Here is a 16,965-nt window from a genome sequence, read left to right as displayed (position 1 = left end):
AAGTGATGCTTGACCCTTTTATGGCACAGTCTACATTTTTGTTAGGGTGGAACAAGGGTGAGCTGAGAAGATGGTTGTCCTTGAGTTGGATCCTCTGAAATTCCAGCTGGGGAGAATGCATGGTGCCTGGGAATGCTGTGTGCTGCTGTAGGAGGTGCTTGGGAAGAGGGACAAATCCCAATGTGACCCACCCCCCACCCCACCCCCTGTATCCTTCTTCACTCTGACTTCAGCCCGGCGTCCGAAGTACTGCAGGGTTTGTTGCCTTCATTCCCTTCTTCGTAGTAATGGCAGTTGGCTCTTCTCTGTCCATTCTGTGGCTGCAGGATCAACAGTTACCATCAGCCAGCACTGCATCAAGGACTGTGAAAAGAATCCTGCAGAATCTTTTGGTCTGAAGAACACCTGAACTGAAGCTCGACTGTGGAGGAATAACTTGGCGCCCCCTCCTGGCTTCTTTACCCGCATCTTCAAATCTGCCCTGGAGTTATTTGAGATTCCTTCCTCTGATCCTTTCTCTTGGCCTCACTGTACGGTTTGAACTGGTTGATCCCAATATCCTATGTGTTTCAGAACCGGATAGCAAAACGGCTCCTCCAGCACTGAAGCAGTTACTGGGGGACAGTGAGATGTTTGTGGAAAAGAAACAAAAATAGAGCAGTGAAAAAGAGAGATAGAGAAACGGAGCACAGTGTTAAAAGAATGTGGTCAAAAAACATGGGATAATGTGTCACAGTGGTCTGTCCATCCATCCATCCCAAGTGCCCTTCGTCCGACTCAGGTGATCATAGTGCGTTACGGTGTCCAGGAAAAACTGGGGAGGGGAAGAGCTTTACAAGAGCAATCGGAGAAGAGTGTGGCATCCTTCAAAACAACCTGGCTGTCAACACATGTCCAGTCCAGAGCCGCTCCTTATATCCTCTCCTATGTCACTGACCGTGTGAAGAAATGTACACCTATGGCAGAATTCAGCTGTTTTCCTTTCTATTTCCCCACCGACCTAGTAGTTGACCTTGGTGACAGCACGCTCGCGGCCGCCGCTCTCCACCAGCTGGTTGACGGAGCGCTTGCGGTTGCGCTTGAACTTGTTCAGGTCCTTGTCGAAGACCTCGCCCGAGCGCAGCGCCGACACCAGGTCGTCGAACTCCCCGCCCACCTCGTCGGAGGCTCCGCCCTTCTTGGACCGGCGCTCCCGCTCCCTCTGCTCTTTGAGCTGGAATGGGAGAGAGAGATGGGGGGTGAGAATGATGGAGAGAGAGAGGGGGGGTTGAGACAAAGCATGCTATAACTAAGGTTTCCATCTTGTTCAACTGATATACTGATATATATACTGATATATCAGTCATATATATATATATATATATATATATATATATATATATATATATATATATATATATATATACATACATACATACATACATACACACACATGTGTATATAGATATAGATATATATATAATGTGTATATATGTGTGTGTGTGTGTGTGTATATATATATATATATATATATATATATAGATATATATAGATATATATAGATATATATAAATTAAATAGCATGATATAACTAAAGTTTCCATCTTGTCCGACTCTCCGGAAAAGATAATACACAGCCTGGTCACATTGTATGTTTATGCTATCCACAGATAGATTGTATGTTTATGCTATCCACAGATAGATTGTATGTTTATGCTATCCACAGATACATTGTATGTTTATGCTATCCACAGATACATTGTATGTTTATGCTATCCACAGATACATTGTATGTTTATGCATTGTATGTATTGTATTGTATGTTTATGCATTGTATGTTTATGCTATCCACAGATACATTGTATGTATTGTATTGTATGTTTATGCATTGTATGTTTATGCTATCTATCCACAGATACATTGTATGTTTATGCTATCTATCCACAGATACATTGTATGTTTATGCTATCCACAGATGCATTGTATGTTTATGCTATCCACAGATACATTGTATGTTTATGCTATCCACAGATACATTGTATGTTTATGCTATCCACAGATACATTGTATGTTTATGCATTGTATGTATTGTATTGTATGTTTATGCATTGTATGTTTATGCTATCCACAGATACATTGTATGTATTGTATTGTATGTTTATGCATTGTATGTTTATGCTATCCACAGATACATTGTATGTTTATGCTATCCACAGATACATTGTATGTTTATGCTATCCACAGATACATTGTATGTTTATGCTATCCACAGATAGATTGTATGTTTATGCTATCTATCCACAGATACATTGTATGTTTATGCTATCCACAGATAGATTGTATGTTTATGCTATCTATCCACAGATAGGCAAGATATCACATTTCTAAACCAAGAATACGTTGCATATCACGTTTCTAGATACACGTCATAGTCTGCTATTATCACGGTGGCCAGTAGGCGTGTTGTGTCCGGGTGGATGGAGGGCGTAAACACTTTGCCTTTCACACCGGAGAGCAGCGTTCAAGTCCCAGTCATGGTCACAGCGTTTCCAAAGTCTACATTTCATTGTAATACAGACTAAAATTATCTCCATAAACTCTGTGCCATGGTCATGTGTACGTCTCATGAGTGTCTCACCATGGCCTCCATCCGTGCCCTCCTCTCCTCCTCGTCCTTGCGTCGCTGCATGTTCTCCAGGTCTTGCCGCGCCTCGCTGAACGACTGCAGGAAGGTGTCGAAGATCCCGAAGAACTCGTCGGGCTGCATCCTCCCCTGCTCCTCCCCAAAGTGCTTCAGAGACTTGGTAAACTGGACACACAGACAGAGAGAGAAAATTAGTATAATGTTTTTGATATTAGTAGGGAGTAGTGTAGTAGTGTAGGGAGTATTGGCACTGTAAACATTTAGTTATCGACTGAAATAACCCAGTACGAAGTTGTATTGAAACCTCTTTTTTGTACACAGATCTAGAAAAAACAACACGCGACTATTTGTATGGTTTTGCTCGCAGCCAATCACCCAAAGCGTTCTTCAATTTAATGCGACGTGTGATCTGTGGTGATTGAGTCGAGCAGGGTGTACAGTATGTGATGGCGTTGGCAGTTCAGCGTGTCACGAGATGTACAAAAGGTTATTGAATAAAGTACTCTCTATTGTTATTGAGATCACTGTAAGGATAATGGTGTTTTAAAAAGAGACCCAGGCCTGGTAGGGAGTGAATGAGAAGCTGGCATCTATACACACAGCACCTGCTGTAGAAACATGGACATGGTTCATAGCTGCGGAGGATTCGTACACCAATACTTTTTGCTATGTATTCTCTCTGCGTAATAGCAACTGTGACCGATGGTCATGTAGTGCAAGTGCAGGCAGCCACATTAGCCAACATACGCATGCCTATGTGCAAGCTCATCTGCTGCTACGCATGCGGAGAAGGTGGGAAATTACTCTGCATGATTTGACCACCATATGTCCACCCCTCTCTCCTCCAGCTGTCCAGTGGTCTGTGCCAGGACGATGCCTCCAGCCAAACCCACCATCCAAATTCCTATACACATACTGCAGCAGCACCCAGTATCAGACAACATCTTGAACAATCATAGCAGTAAAGTACAGCACGATGGCTAGAATGTCACTAAGCATTGTTTTCCCATTTATACTGCAGAATATGTGACAAGACAAGCATATTCAGCCCTTCTATTGTACTCTTGTTGGCAGTATTTTCACACACGATGCGGGAGGTTTGTGACAAAACAAATACAATGTTGACAGATTAGAGGAGACTACTGTACAGTATGTGCTCCCAGTGTTGTGATATGAAGGAGTCGGGGCTGTCCTTTTCCGAGGATGCATGTCTGGCCTGTCATTATGGGCTGGTCACCATGGCAACCCCCACCATCATTCCTCCATCTTGTGTAATTACGTGTCTGGTCAAATCTGTCCTCTGTCCCCCCCCCGGCTAAATGAACACACACACGGACGCACGCACGCAGGCACACACACACACACACACACACACACACACACAAACACACACACACACACACAGACACACACACACACACACACACACACACACAGAATAATATGGAGGCAAACAGACATGACACGCTGCGGGAGGCTAATTACTTCTTTGTATTCTTGATAGTCTTAAAGGGACTCAACTGTTGGGAGTTTTAACTTAATAATGATCTATCAAGGATGCTGAATGATGAAGTCATTGTCAAAGGATTTTACCCGAGCACACAGATTAAATTCACCACATGCTCAAAAATCCATTCATGTTTTTTATAGGCTGTTTCAGATTAGCTCCACTGCAGTTAACACATCTTGACAGGATCTGGCACCTTCCCCTCAAACCTGCTTAAATCCCACCAATTAGGCAGAGGCATTGTGACTACGTTGCATGTGAAAACTTGCTCTTCAAATTCACTCAAGAAAATACCTAATTAATGAAACCACATTTGCATATGATAATTATTCTTGTACCCTATAGAGTCCCGCAGGAATTATGTATTTTGGTAGTCGGAAGGCAGAAGTCCCGGACATGTTGGAGCTTGAGGGGAAAAGTGAATGGGGTTTTAGAATGGGGATTTCACTTAAATACATAAAATAAGGTCTGTGGTTAACAAAAGTTTATGGCAGTGCTAATTTGTGTTCAGAAGGATAATCTTCACAAACGTGAATCACTTTTATGACTTTTGAAGCGTTTTCTGAAAATCGCGTTGGGGGAAAAAACTAATTTATTAGTCCCCATTCATTAAATCCCCATTCACTTTTCCCCTAAAGATACAACATGCTACTTCCGGACTCATTCCTGCAGTGCTCTATTAAATATCTACAGCTTGTAGGCCATGATGTCCTTTGACTGCTCTTCTGCTACCGCTTGATTTATGGTTCTATTCCTCAGGACCATTGCATCTCATCTCTTGCTTGGGCTAAGCACCAAACACACTCTTGAACTTGTGGAAATGGTAAATGGCCTGCATTTATATAACGCTTTTATCCAAAGCACTTTACAGTCAGTAGATACCCATTCACACACCGATGGCGGCAGGTTACCACGCAGGGTGCTGGCACACCAACGGGAGCAATTTGGGGTTCAGTGTCTTGCCCAAGGACACCTCGACATGCAGACTGGAGGAGCCGGGAATCGAACCACTGACCTCTTTTATCCAAAGCGATTAGTGGACGACCCGCTCTACCTCCTGAGCTACAGCCGCCCCAAAACACAAACAGTAGTTGCCGTCCCTGTGCACCGCTCCCATCCTCCTTCGATCTCCCTCCTGTCTTCTGCTGTCTCCTCGATTCTAGACTCTACTGCTACTTCTGATCTTATCCCATCCCTCCATGGACACTAATGCAGTAGTGAAGAACCCAAGACGTGAGCCAAGCTCACCCTACAATAGCTCCTCAGTCAGTGGCTAGCATCCCGGAACGCTAAGCGGGTTCACTCCATCAGCTTGTCAAACACTTGTCTCCTCACTCTTTCTCCCCTGCCAGCTGTGCTGTGCCGTCTTATGAAGTGTGTGGAGACAAAGTTGACAAATGGTGAAATAGATAAAGAATCAAAGGGCTGTGAGGTGGCAGATTCAAGCCTAGTATGTAGTTTGACATTGAGAAATAAGTGTTGGAAATGGGTCTCTCTCTCAAACATGCAGTTAGCCACCCTCACGCACGCACGCACGCACGCACGCACGCACACACGCACGCACACACACGCACGCACGCACACACACACACACACACACACACACACACACACACACACACACACGTGTACATTTTGTATCCTGCAGACTGCAGAGGGACATTGCAATGACGTCAGTTTCTGCATAAACCTATAGTTTGATCTTTTCATTACAAGCAGAGATAATCAATTATAGAGATGCGTCACCGCAGGCTCCGCCAATTCTAACAAATGGTACTAGCAAGTCTCCTAAATGGTCACGTGGTCATACTGTATCACCTCTCTCCTGAAGTGTTGTGAAAGGACTGTGACTGGTGATGCGGGGTTAGTGCTGATCTACAAGCTGTAGCAAGCTAACTTGAAATAGAGATCGTGAGATCCCAAACTCCACACAAACCACACATAAACACAAAGCTGCCCCTTGTTAGCTCAATATAGTTGTAACTAAGATATTAATAAAAATAATAAAAAAATACAACCACATATTTAGCTACTATATCAACGAACTTCACATGGAGCTTTAGCTAATCGCTCCTTGCAAATGTGAGTTCCTGTTGCCAAATCTCGTGGAAGTGCGAGACCGGTCTTGAACTATTTAAATTTTCTCCTGATCTGTCTGTCTGAAAAATTACATTTTAGTGTCAGAATGTTCAGAAGACATGTGGCTTCGGAAAATGGGCAGAATATTTAGTTTGATGACGAAAGAATCATGTCATAATCTGAGATCACGTTCACTTCTCCCATTGACTCCAAGAGACTCCGACCTTCCGAAAGTCTCCTAAGTGGGCGTGTTCGTGGAAAACCATGGGCAAAACCCATGTGACAAAACTACAGGAAGTGAGTTGAAGTTGGGGTCTCTTGCTTGAAATCCCATCGTCTGTTACAAGCAAACATGGAGAAACGGACCCCATATCTGGGTCATAATAGTTAGAAATCTTGGCCTGTTTCAAAAAGACAAGTCACTTATCTTCTGTTGTGTGCTTTTGTTTTTCAATAAAAAACATTTTGTCACAAAAAAGACTAGTCTGTAGTGTTACGCCAGTCTTAACACGTTCACTGCCAATGACGAGTTGATACGTCAAAAAAAATCCAACGGTTGACTGCCAATGACGAGTTGATACGTCAAAAAATAAATAAAAAAAATTTGACGGTGGGATGTGCATCTAACCCTTTTACATCTTCTATATAAATATGGGAGCCACCGAACGTGTACAACCCATTCCACCGACCCACTAAGTGGCGACAGTGCTCTCCAGACTAGAAAAAGCCGAGCCAAAACTGCAGGGGAACGCGCGATGAAACCATTCTCATACTGTAAAATGGATTGGCGAAAACGCTTTCGTTTTCGCGCTGGTTGCTGGCGGTGGGGGATTGCAAATCTGCATAATAGATTATGGGTGCAACACACTTTGAAACACGCAGCATAAATAAGACCAGAATCGCAAAAGCTTCATCAAAGCTCTCAACCGAAACCCCAAGAAACGAGCGAGCCCATCCAGACTTGCCCAGCGGCCGCCAGCAGACAGGAGCAGCAGCAGCAGCAGCAGAAACGAGCTTGTGACACGCCCGCTGCAGCCAAGAAGAACACACACGGAGGGAGGAGTTTGAAGGAGAGGGGGGTTTCCTGCTGTTATGGAGGAAATTACTGTTCAAAACTATTGTTTAGATGTCTGACGTCTTACTGATGCCAAAAATGAATGGTTAAAGTGACTGTTCTATCGAATTTCACAAAAAGCTATTTATCTCAGCTTAAATTTTCAGACGCTGAAACCATGCTGTATTCAAGTGCTAATGCCTACATAACTACTAACTCTACAAACTAACTCTTTTAGACAGAGAAAGCACACATTCTATTAGTTCTTTTGAGATATTTTGTGTTCACAAAATCTTAGCAGAAAAGAATCCTCGGTCTTGAAAGATGAGCCAGAATCCTCAAAAAAAACCTTTGGCAGAAGCTACCTACAGTAAAAAAAACGGCTGGCAGTGAATGTGTTTTGTTCATAGACTAGTCTAAAGTTAGACAGTTTCACAAAAATAAAGACTGACTAATCTGAAGCCAAAAAACATTTAGACACCAGGCTAAAAGCTAATTTATACTAACTGCGGAGTGTCCGGTGTTCGCGGAGGCTCTGTGCCGCGAGCGCGGCGCTCCGCACAGGCTCTGCGGAGGGACTGCACGGAGCTCCGCGCTCCTCTCAAAAAATGTAACTCTGTGGAGCCTGCCGCGAGCTCGTGCAGTCAATTCCAAGGCTATGATTGGCAAATGTTTGCTATGGTTTGTGTAGGGAAGAAGCCTCCACAAACTGACCAAGTGACCGGCGAAATCAGTGCAAAATGAACGGGTTTGAGCATCGCCTGGCAGAAGAAGTACAGAAATACAGAAATTTGTATGATTCATCCACCCGAGACTACAAAGACCTACAGATGACTAATAATTCGTGGAGGGAAATTGGTAGAGTTTTGTCAACAGATCCTGACATCTGTAAACAAAAGTGGAAGAACCTTCGGGACAAATTTGTGAAAGCAGACACTGCACTGCTACCGCATTTACCATAAAAGGATGTGCCTCTGCGGAGAGAACGGTCTTGCCGTGAACACCGCGGACACCGGACACTCCGCAGTCAGTATAAATTTGCTTTAACTCAGGCCTCAGAGCCAAGAGGGAGAGACAGAGGCAAATGACAGCCAAGAGAACACAGGTAATTAGGCCAACATTAACACGCTTCACCAACCAATCAGGATTCACGTAGTGATATAGTACTTCTGTCAGGCTTCACCAACCAATCAGGATTCACGTAGTACTTCTGGCAGGCTTCACCAACCAATCAGGATTCACGTAGTGATATACTGTAGTACTTCTGTCAGGTCGCACAGGGATGCGCTCCCATAGCGAGTCACTTCAATATTATGAAATAGAACTTTTCATTACATGCAAACATGGAGAAAGGGATATCTGGGTCTGGGTCATGGGGTTAGAAATTGGATGTGCTGTTGCTGTGAAAACTATACACTTTAAAATGGTGCTGTACATGCTGTATAGAGGTTGAATCTTGTGTGTGTGTGTGTGTGTGTGTGTGTGTGTTTGTGTGTGTGTGTGTGTGTTTGTGTGTGTGTGTGTGTGTGTGTGTGTGTGTGTGTGTGTGTGTGTGTGTGTGTGTGTGTGTGTGTGTGTGTGTGTGTTTGTGAATGTGTGTCAAGCATAAACCAAACCAATCTCTGTGGATAAGAGAAAAATCCCTCTGTCCCAATAACCCACATGACCTGGGACAAGTGTAATCCTTTGTAATGTATGTAGTGTCTGGTGATCACTCTCAGACACACATATTGTAACATAAAACGGCTCTCTCAAATCAAGCAATCTGATTGGTTCACAGCCATTGTATAAATCCAATAACCCACTCCATGGCCATGGGTTATTGGTTGCCATGGCAACTCTCTTACTAAAAGCCTTTGGTTACCTAAAAAAAAACAAATGGCAGAGACAGCTGTCAGATCCTTGTGAATCGATCTTCGCATATAACTTTACTAATACTTCGCAGAAAATTATGTTTTGTACAAGAATAGATGCGGGCTAATGTCTTCTTTGCAAAAAAAAGGCTGTTAACCCCGCATTTAACCCCGCATTTAACCCCGTAACGTTAGTTGGTGTCGGGCTTTGCAGAAAGCACTCAGCTTCTCAGCAAGCGCTGAGAATGCAGGGCTGCGCTCGAGCTGCCTGTCATGCTTTCCAGAAAGCTCTCAGCTTCTCAGCAAGCGCCAGGATTGGCCAATGTCAACTTCAGTCTCCAGAACAATCCAATCAAATCACCCGCACGTCTATCTTCTTGCTAGAGGTCCCGCCTTACAGTAGTGTTTCAACTGACTCTATCAGAATACCATGCCAGTCGGACTTATAGTATTATTATTATATTTATATTATCATACTTGGAAACCGTTTTATAAAAGCAATATAGCACTCGAGCAGCGTGTGTTGTGGCATATATCCCTGATCTGATCAACTGATCAGCGGGATATATTTGCCACAACACACTAGCTCTCATGCTATATTGCTTAAATATACATGTTTGTTGCTATGGAGCTTTACGGGCCTCAGTGGGTTGAGTCATTCGTCTCTACCTCCTTAAGACATGAGCGCCAAGAGCACACCCACACCTCCATATTTGTATTCCAGTGGAAACCTAAGGGAGCGTCAAAGAACATCGACAGGCGAGTGAGTAAATGTGTCTCCCCACTTCCCATCACACACACACACACAGTCACACACCGCCATGCTAGGGAGTGTGTGTGTTAAGCGTCTGGGCCGGTGAACACAGGTTCTTTTGTTTTCTAACAGTAACTGGTGCTCCGACCCTCTCGTTCCTTTCCCATGACGTCCCGACTGACCCATTTTCCCTCCACTTTTTGAGCGACCTCCTCCTTAGACAAATAGGGTGAGTGAGGAGGAAAACATACACACTTGGCTCTGTATTGGACCCAAGGGCCATTCCGTCTTTCTCTCTCTCCAAATTTCTCACAAATTGTTTTTGGGCAACAGGAAGGAATCTGACAAAGCCTAATCTAATATCCAAGCTAATCAAACTGTTGAATGCACTCTAAGATTTCAAAGCCGTCATTCCACAGTGTCTACATCTGGATGCTGCAAAAGCCTCCGGGACAAACAAAGTCGCGTTCACCCCCATCTTTTCCAATGGCATCATCCCCATCTCGCTTCCCCCTTTACAGCTTATGGGATTCCCAAAGTCCCAATGATGATCTTCAGCTTACATACCTCCTACCAGACATCAATCCGTAAGTCGGCAGGGTTCAAAAGGCCAATCGTCCCAGTTGTGGACAGAGAGTGCAGATTTAAAACACTAATTCAAAGGGACGTGTGTGACAAACGCAGAGGAAAAGATGAGTGGGGGAGACCAGGATAGTCTTTCAGCGGTGGGTTTCCCCAGGCTGCTGAAGTCATCACACTGGACTGAGGGATGCACCAAGGCTGTTGCCTTCACTACTTTCTCCCTCCCCCTGCTGACATCTCTCTCTCTCTCTCTCTCTCTTTCCTCTCTGACATGAAGGCTTGGCATGGACTTCTGGTAAAAGATGGATTAAAGCCACACACATGCAGGAATCCATGGACATACAGTACCACAGGAATGAGTCCGGAAAACATGGCTGCTAACACTTCTGCCTCGTATAGGTGCAAAATCGCGTAAAAAAACACATTTATGCTTCAAAAGTCATAACAGTTCCTCATTTCTGAAGTTTATCTTGCATTTTCCCCATATGAACCAGCAGCGCAGGGACTTCTGGGTAAGCCTACAAAAATATGTCATCCCTGCGGTACTGTATTGGTGCTTTCACACACTCAATCTCAACTCATCTCCTCTCCCACGCACACAAGCATGCAGGCACACACACACACACACACACACACACACACACACACACACACACACACACACACACACACACACACACACACACACACACACACACACTTAAACACCATATTGCAGAGTGGTTGAGCAGATAGCTACCTTGTCCTTGGCTTCGCCAAGCTGGTCCTCCAGTTCAGAGAAGCTGAAGCCGGCCACGGTGATAAAATCGCCAATCACGGCCACAAACTTATCACCACGTTCCCTCGTCCTGCTCTGCTGGTACTGCAGCTCCTGCAGGAAGAGACGAGAGGCTTGAGACGATCAAACAGCAAAAAGCGGTCATCTTTTAAGGCAGAGGTATACTTCAAAACACTGTGCAGGTGAGATTGCTGTGGTCGGTTTCTTCTAAAAAAGCCAACATGCTAAATTCTATATCACCAAAAAGGGCTGCAGCCTAACTCCAGCAGAATGCACCCAGAATGATCAGCACTGACAGCAGCATGCACCCAGAATGATCAGCACTGACAGCAGCATGCACACAGAACGATCAGCACTGACAGCAGCATGCACCCAGAATGATCAGCACTGACAGCAGCATGCACACAGAACGATCAGCACTGACAGCAGCATGCACACAGAATGATCAGCACTGACAGCAGCATGCACACAGAACGATCAGCACTGACAGCAGCATGCACACAGAACGATCAGCACTGACAGCAGCATGCACGCAGAACGATCAGCACTGACAGCAGCATGCACGCAGAACGATCAGCACTGACAGCAGCATGCACACAGAACGATCAGCACTGACAGCAGCATGCACGCAGAACGATCAGCACTGACAGCAGCATGCACACAGAACGATCAGCACTGACAGCAGCATGTACCCAGAACGATCAGCACTGACAGCAGCATGCACACAGAACGATCAGCACTGACAGCAGCATGCACACAGAACGATCAGCACTGACAGCAGCATGCACACAGAACGATCAGCACTGCCAGCAGCATGCAACCGCGCTGGAAGTGGGGAGCTGCCGGGGCTGCAGCCCCCTCTGGTGGTGGCCTCAGCCCCTGCACCTTCCCTCCCACCAGCCAGCATGCTTCGGTGGCTTGTTCCTATTCTGTCGAACTGAAGTGGTGTGTGAAGTGTGTGTCTGTGTGTGTGTGTAGGTGGCTGTTAAATCTCCTATGGTGCGTTTGCCTCACTACAGTTTTATCGGGGGATGGGTTGGGCGAGGGGCATGCGCAAGCATGGGCACCCACTGGCACAGACATAAAGCGGCGCCCCTGATTCCATTCAAATTTTAAGACAATGTGCAATACAAGTGCCAACTTCCCGCAGCATGCTCGCACAAGGCCGCGCCGCGCAGCGCACTTTGCCATCTTGCACATGCACGCACATGCACGCGCAAAGTGCTTGGCGTGCAAGTCCGGGTATATGCGTCAGCCCCCCTTGTGGGAGATGGCTTCCCGCGCGCCTGGCAGCATGCACGCAGAATGATCAGCACTGACAGCAGCATGAACGCAGAATGATCAGCACTGACAGCAGCATGCACACAGAACGATCAGCAGCACTGACAGCAGTGTTCCTTTCTTTGGAAGCTTTGCATGGCCTGTCTGCGTCTGTGTGCCGGGTTGTAGTTAGCAGCCTAACAACTCTCTGCGTTGGCTTACACACCATCTGTAATGGCTGCTTATCTGTCCAAATCTGAAGCTGCTCCGTGGGAGGGAAGAACGTCTAATCGATGGCTTTCAGTGAAGCGCGCGTGTGTGTGTGTGTGTGTGTGTGTGTGTGTGCGCGCGCCCTCGTTTATGTGCATGTGATGGCAAACGTGACTCTTGGCGCTCCGAGAAGCAGTGGAACATTACCAGCACTTAAACACCTCACCCTGCTGCCCACCACTGCCCTGCTCAAAACATAATTACAGACAGGAGAAGAACCAGTGGGAGGGAACATGTGACACAAACACACAACAACTCACCGCCTCTAGAGCCTTCAGTCCACTCTTCATATTGTGCACCTCCTTTTCCAACTCTGCCAGACTAGAGAGAGAGAGAGGACACAGACACACGCACAGAGATCATCTTTGTTAAGCTTTCTACTGTATTAGCCTCTCAATTACTTTTCCACGGGTGTAATGGACTCTATTCGAATCAGGATGAATCTCATCCGAGTTAACCCCAACCCCCCCCCAGGTACAGCTCTCAGCATAAGTGGAATGTTTTGAATGACATAACTTTAGACTAGAGAGTGCCCTTATCTGCTGTGAAGAGGTTGCAGCAGCATGGTGAAAACAACAGAGGCATAATTGTGAGTGTGTGTGTGTGTGTGTGTGTGTGTGTGTGTGTGTGTGTGTGTGTGTGTGTGTGTGTGTGTGTGTGTGTGTGTGTGTGTGTGTGTGTGTGTGAGACAGTGAGTGTGTGTGTGTGTGTGTGTGTGTGTGTGTGTGTGTGTGTGTGTGTGTGTGTGTGTGTGTGAGAGAGTGAGTGTGTGTGTGTGTGTGTGTGTGTGTGAGAGAGAGAATGAGTGTGCGCTCACTTGACTTTGGCGGCTTCGGGTATACTGCTGAGGTCCTGCTGGATGTGGAGCGTGTCGGGGTAGTTCTTCTCGAAGATCATGATCAGGTAGTGCAACATGGTGATGCTCCTGCTCCATCATAACAGACAAATGCATAAGGATACATGAACCAACAAGAAAACCACACACTAAATATTGTAAATATTGTTGGTCTTTCATATTGTAAGTCTAAGTCTAAAGTAGGACTGGGCGATATAGACCAAAAATCATATATCTGTATTTTTAGGCTGAATGGCGATAAATATATCTGTATTTTCTACAAAGTGGGCTAAATGTTCCGTTGTAACTTGGTGCTTTCACAAAATATTTAGATTTTTGATCAAGATACATCATCATCTGTTATGTGGATTATAATGACTAAGTGGGTAAAGGCAAATAATAGACTAGCTAGAACAGTTCAGAAAATTACACCACTTTAGTGTAATGCAACCTTGAAAAAGAGGAAAAGACAACACTTATCCCATATTGATATTATGATATCCAAAATCGAAGACGATATCTACTCTCATATCATGATATCGACATAATATCGATATATTTCGCAGCCCTAGTCTAAATTCGATCTAGAAAGTGCCACAACAAGGACCATCTGGAACACTCCTCCTTTATTCGATGTCTGAGCCCACTTGCTGCGGTCACGGCAGGCCCACCTGTCTATGCTGGACTTGGTGTCGGCAATCTTGTTGAGGCTGGACACCTTGAAGCCGTAGGCGTTGCCCCGCTGGCCCTTGTTCATGAAGTTGCCGAAGGCTAGCACCACCTCCAAGATCTGGGTCAGCCGCTTGCTCCGGACCACTTCCCGAGACGCATTCAGGATGGCTGGAGGGGGAGGGAAGGGCGAGGGGGTTGTGAGAGAGAGAGAAGCAGCGGCAGAGGTCCAGTAGTTAGTGACTGATGTGAGTGCATGTGTACTTTATGTAACGCACCACTTTACATTACATAAGGATCTTGACTTTTCCATTTCCTTCAATTCTGTTTTTCCACTTGGCCCCTATGGACGGACACACACACACACACACACACACACACACCCCGAGCGTTCATGACCATCGATCAATATTGCCCGCCCGCAACAACTGGGCAAACTCAGTGGGGAAAGCCATCAGGTCCTTCCATCTCTCTCCATAAAACAGCGGGCTGAAGGGAATATTTGAAACAACATGGTGTCACTGTCCATCTCTTCCCCCTGGGAACGGACTTCTCTGGCAAAGTGCAGGTGGTTCCCCCATCACCACAGAGGAAACCTCAGTGTGAATGTGAAAATCATTAACAAAATCCATATTTTTATTGTTACGGCGCTGTCTGTCATGTGGCATGGGAACCGCTCCTCTGGCTCCACCCTCACTCTTTCTGCAGAATGCTGAAAAGCCTGGCTGCACTGTTGCTTGTTCTGAAGCAGCTCTATTGAACATGCTGGGTGGTCTGGGGAAATGTAGTCCCATCTAGAGTCAATGACAATGTATCATCCCTAATACAAAGGGGATGAGAAGGTTATTATGGGAATTGATGAACAGTGTGGTTTGGGCACATTTGGCTTCCACACCAAAGATTCTGGAGGCTTGTATCAATATGGGAACTCACAGGAGGATTATGTCTCTGCTCTTACTCTTAAAAGCTTCCTGGGTACTTTTCTTTCCATTCCTAGTGGCCAATAACATTATGCAGGAGGAGAAATGAGGATCAAATAGACTATCTGGCAGAAATGAGTTACAGTAAGCAAGTGCAACAGGCCTGAAGTGTCACTGAGCGCTCCATGCAAATGAAACACTGTTGGCACCAACGACAAAACAAGTATTAAGGGTGATTTGATCATCAAAGAGCAGAAAGGCATTTAGGCTTGGAGAGAAGTGTCTTAAGTAGCTCTGGATCAAATAGACACCCCATGACAGCTTGGTCATAAAACACACACAGCTCTATGGCCTTCATTGGAAGCCTTCCCCTTGCTTTTTCCAAGCGACTTGCAGTGTTTAGCAGAGAGACATGTGCCAGCTTTCCAAAACAGCCTCCCTGGTAACCTGGCTCTTTATTTAAGCTGGGTGGAGGGAACAACTGTAACATGCAGTTAGCCACCCTCGCACGCATGCACGCACGCACACACGCACACACACACACACACCCTTTTCACAAGATGTGAAAAGCATTGCTCAGTGTTCCAACCCACTGACATTTTTAGTCTCTCACACTTTTTTGGGGGGGTCTCTCCTAGGGCGTTTTACTATTCCAATCATATGAAGAGCTACTGTAAGCCTTCAAACCTTTCAGCTGTTTTGATCACAAAAGCAGGCTAATGACTATTTCAGCTAATGGATATTTCAGCCTCTTAAATGACTAATTACTGGATGTTGCCTCCAGTTCTCCTTCCTCTGCCTTTTTGTGGCCCCCAAGCTGTTTGTCCTCCTTACCTTCCACCTTTGGCTTGGTTTCTGCTAGACGCTCTGCAAACTTCTTCTTAAAGAACAGCGCCTGCAGTCTCTGCTGGTAGTGGTCAATCCTGACAAAGTGATGAAAGTGGCAGATGGAGGTGAAAAGAGAAAAAGAGAGTGAATTAGTGGTGTCTCCAGGGAGCCTTATTTCAAAGCTAGAAACCCCCCAAAACTCATCCAAAACTCCCTCCTCCTCCGCGTTCTAGCATGGAATAGGCTTCCGTCAAGTTGGAGAGTTGACACAGGGCATGTTCAACTTGCCCAAAGGTTCACTGAGGCAGGGGAGCGGCCATTTCAAAGAGGGGCCGGGGATATTGAATGGCAAAAAAAGAAAATAAGCAAATCCCAGGAGGTGTTCCTCACACCAAAGGGGATGCGGTCAAAAGGAGCGAAACTGAACAGGCTAATATTTCACAAAAGGAAATGAAAAGGTTTAATTATCAAGAACAAACAGTGACAGGGGCACACTCCGAGTCAAGATGGAGCTCATAACGCTCGCCACTGATTTAAAACTCTGCTCCCTGACGCCATCCGAGTCCTCAAAGAGTCTCCGTGACATCTTCTGATGAATGATGAATGGCCCCGTCCACCATCCCAGCTAGTATCCTATCCCTGCCTCCCCTCTCTGCTCAACAAGCTCATTCTCTTTGAAGAGCTATTGTGCTTTTCAATATTTAGGCACATCTTTGGAGCTGAGTGGCTGATGCCTTCATTCGGCCCAAACTCTGCAGTTTGTTCACTCACTGAAAGCTTTCATTTCAACTGAACGCCATCAACTGTCTGGCATGATGCTATGCAAACGTGTCACAACTGTAGACCAGAACCTCTCGCCACAAAAACAGGCATCGGCTTCATCAGCAAGGCCCGAAAGCCCCCTACTCTACCAAGGACCCTACCAACACCCCCCCCCCACACACACACACACA

At 45.7% G+C, this 16,965-nt stretch overlaps 1 protein-coding gene across 2 annotated transcripts in view; it reads right to left on the bottom strand.

Annotated features, from left to right (window-relative positions):
• Positions 1-581: 581 nt before the first annotated feature.
• The window catches only part of daam2 (dishevelled associated activator of morphogenesis 2), a gene marked incomplete at its 5' end in the record, with an annotated part of 77,632 nt that continues 61,248 nt past the window's right edge, over positions 582-16,965 (bottom strand). The window contains 7 exons of one of the 2 annotated variants that reach the window (XM_083632645.1): positions 582-1,213; positions 2,618-2,788; positions 11,192-11,323; positions 13,021-13,081; positions 13,578-13,685; positions 14,267-14,435; positions 16,019-16,107. In XM_083632645.1, the coding sequence (XP_083488771.1) occupies positions 1,001-1,213; positions 2,618-2,788; positions 11,192-11,323; positions 13,021-13,081; positions 13,578-13,685; positions 14,267-14,435; positions 16,019-16,107 (943 nt within the window). In that variant the 3' untranslated portion in view covers positions 582-1,000. The remainder of the gene's footprint in view (positions 1,214-2,617; positions 2,789-11,191; positions 11,324-13,020; positions 13,082-13,577; positions 13,686-14,266; positions 14,436-16,018; positions 16,108-16,965) is intronic. The other variant, XM_083632646.1, reaches the window with a different exon arrangement.

The sequence above is a fragment of the Poromitra crassiceps genome (genome assembly GCF_964638095.1).
Source record: "Poromitra crassiceps genome assembly, chromosome: 3".
Classification (NCBI taxonomy): domain Eukaryota; kingdom Metazoa; phylum Chordata; class Actinopteri; order Beryciformes; family Melamphaidae; genus Poromitra; species Poromitra crassiceps.
Note: the sequence above shows the minus strand (reverse complement) of the source record. Positions and strands in the feature narration are given on the sequence as shown.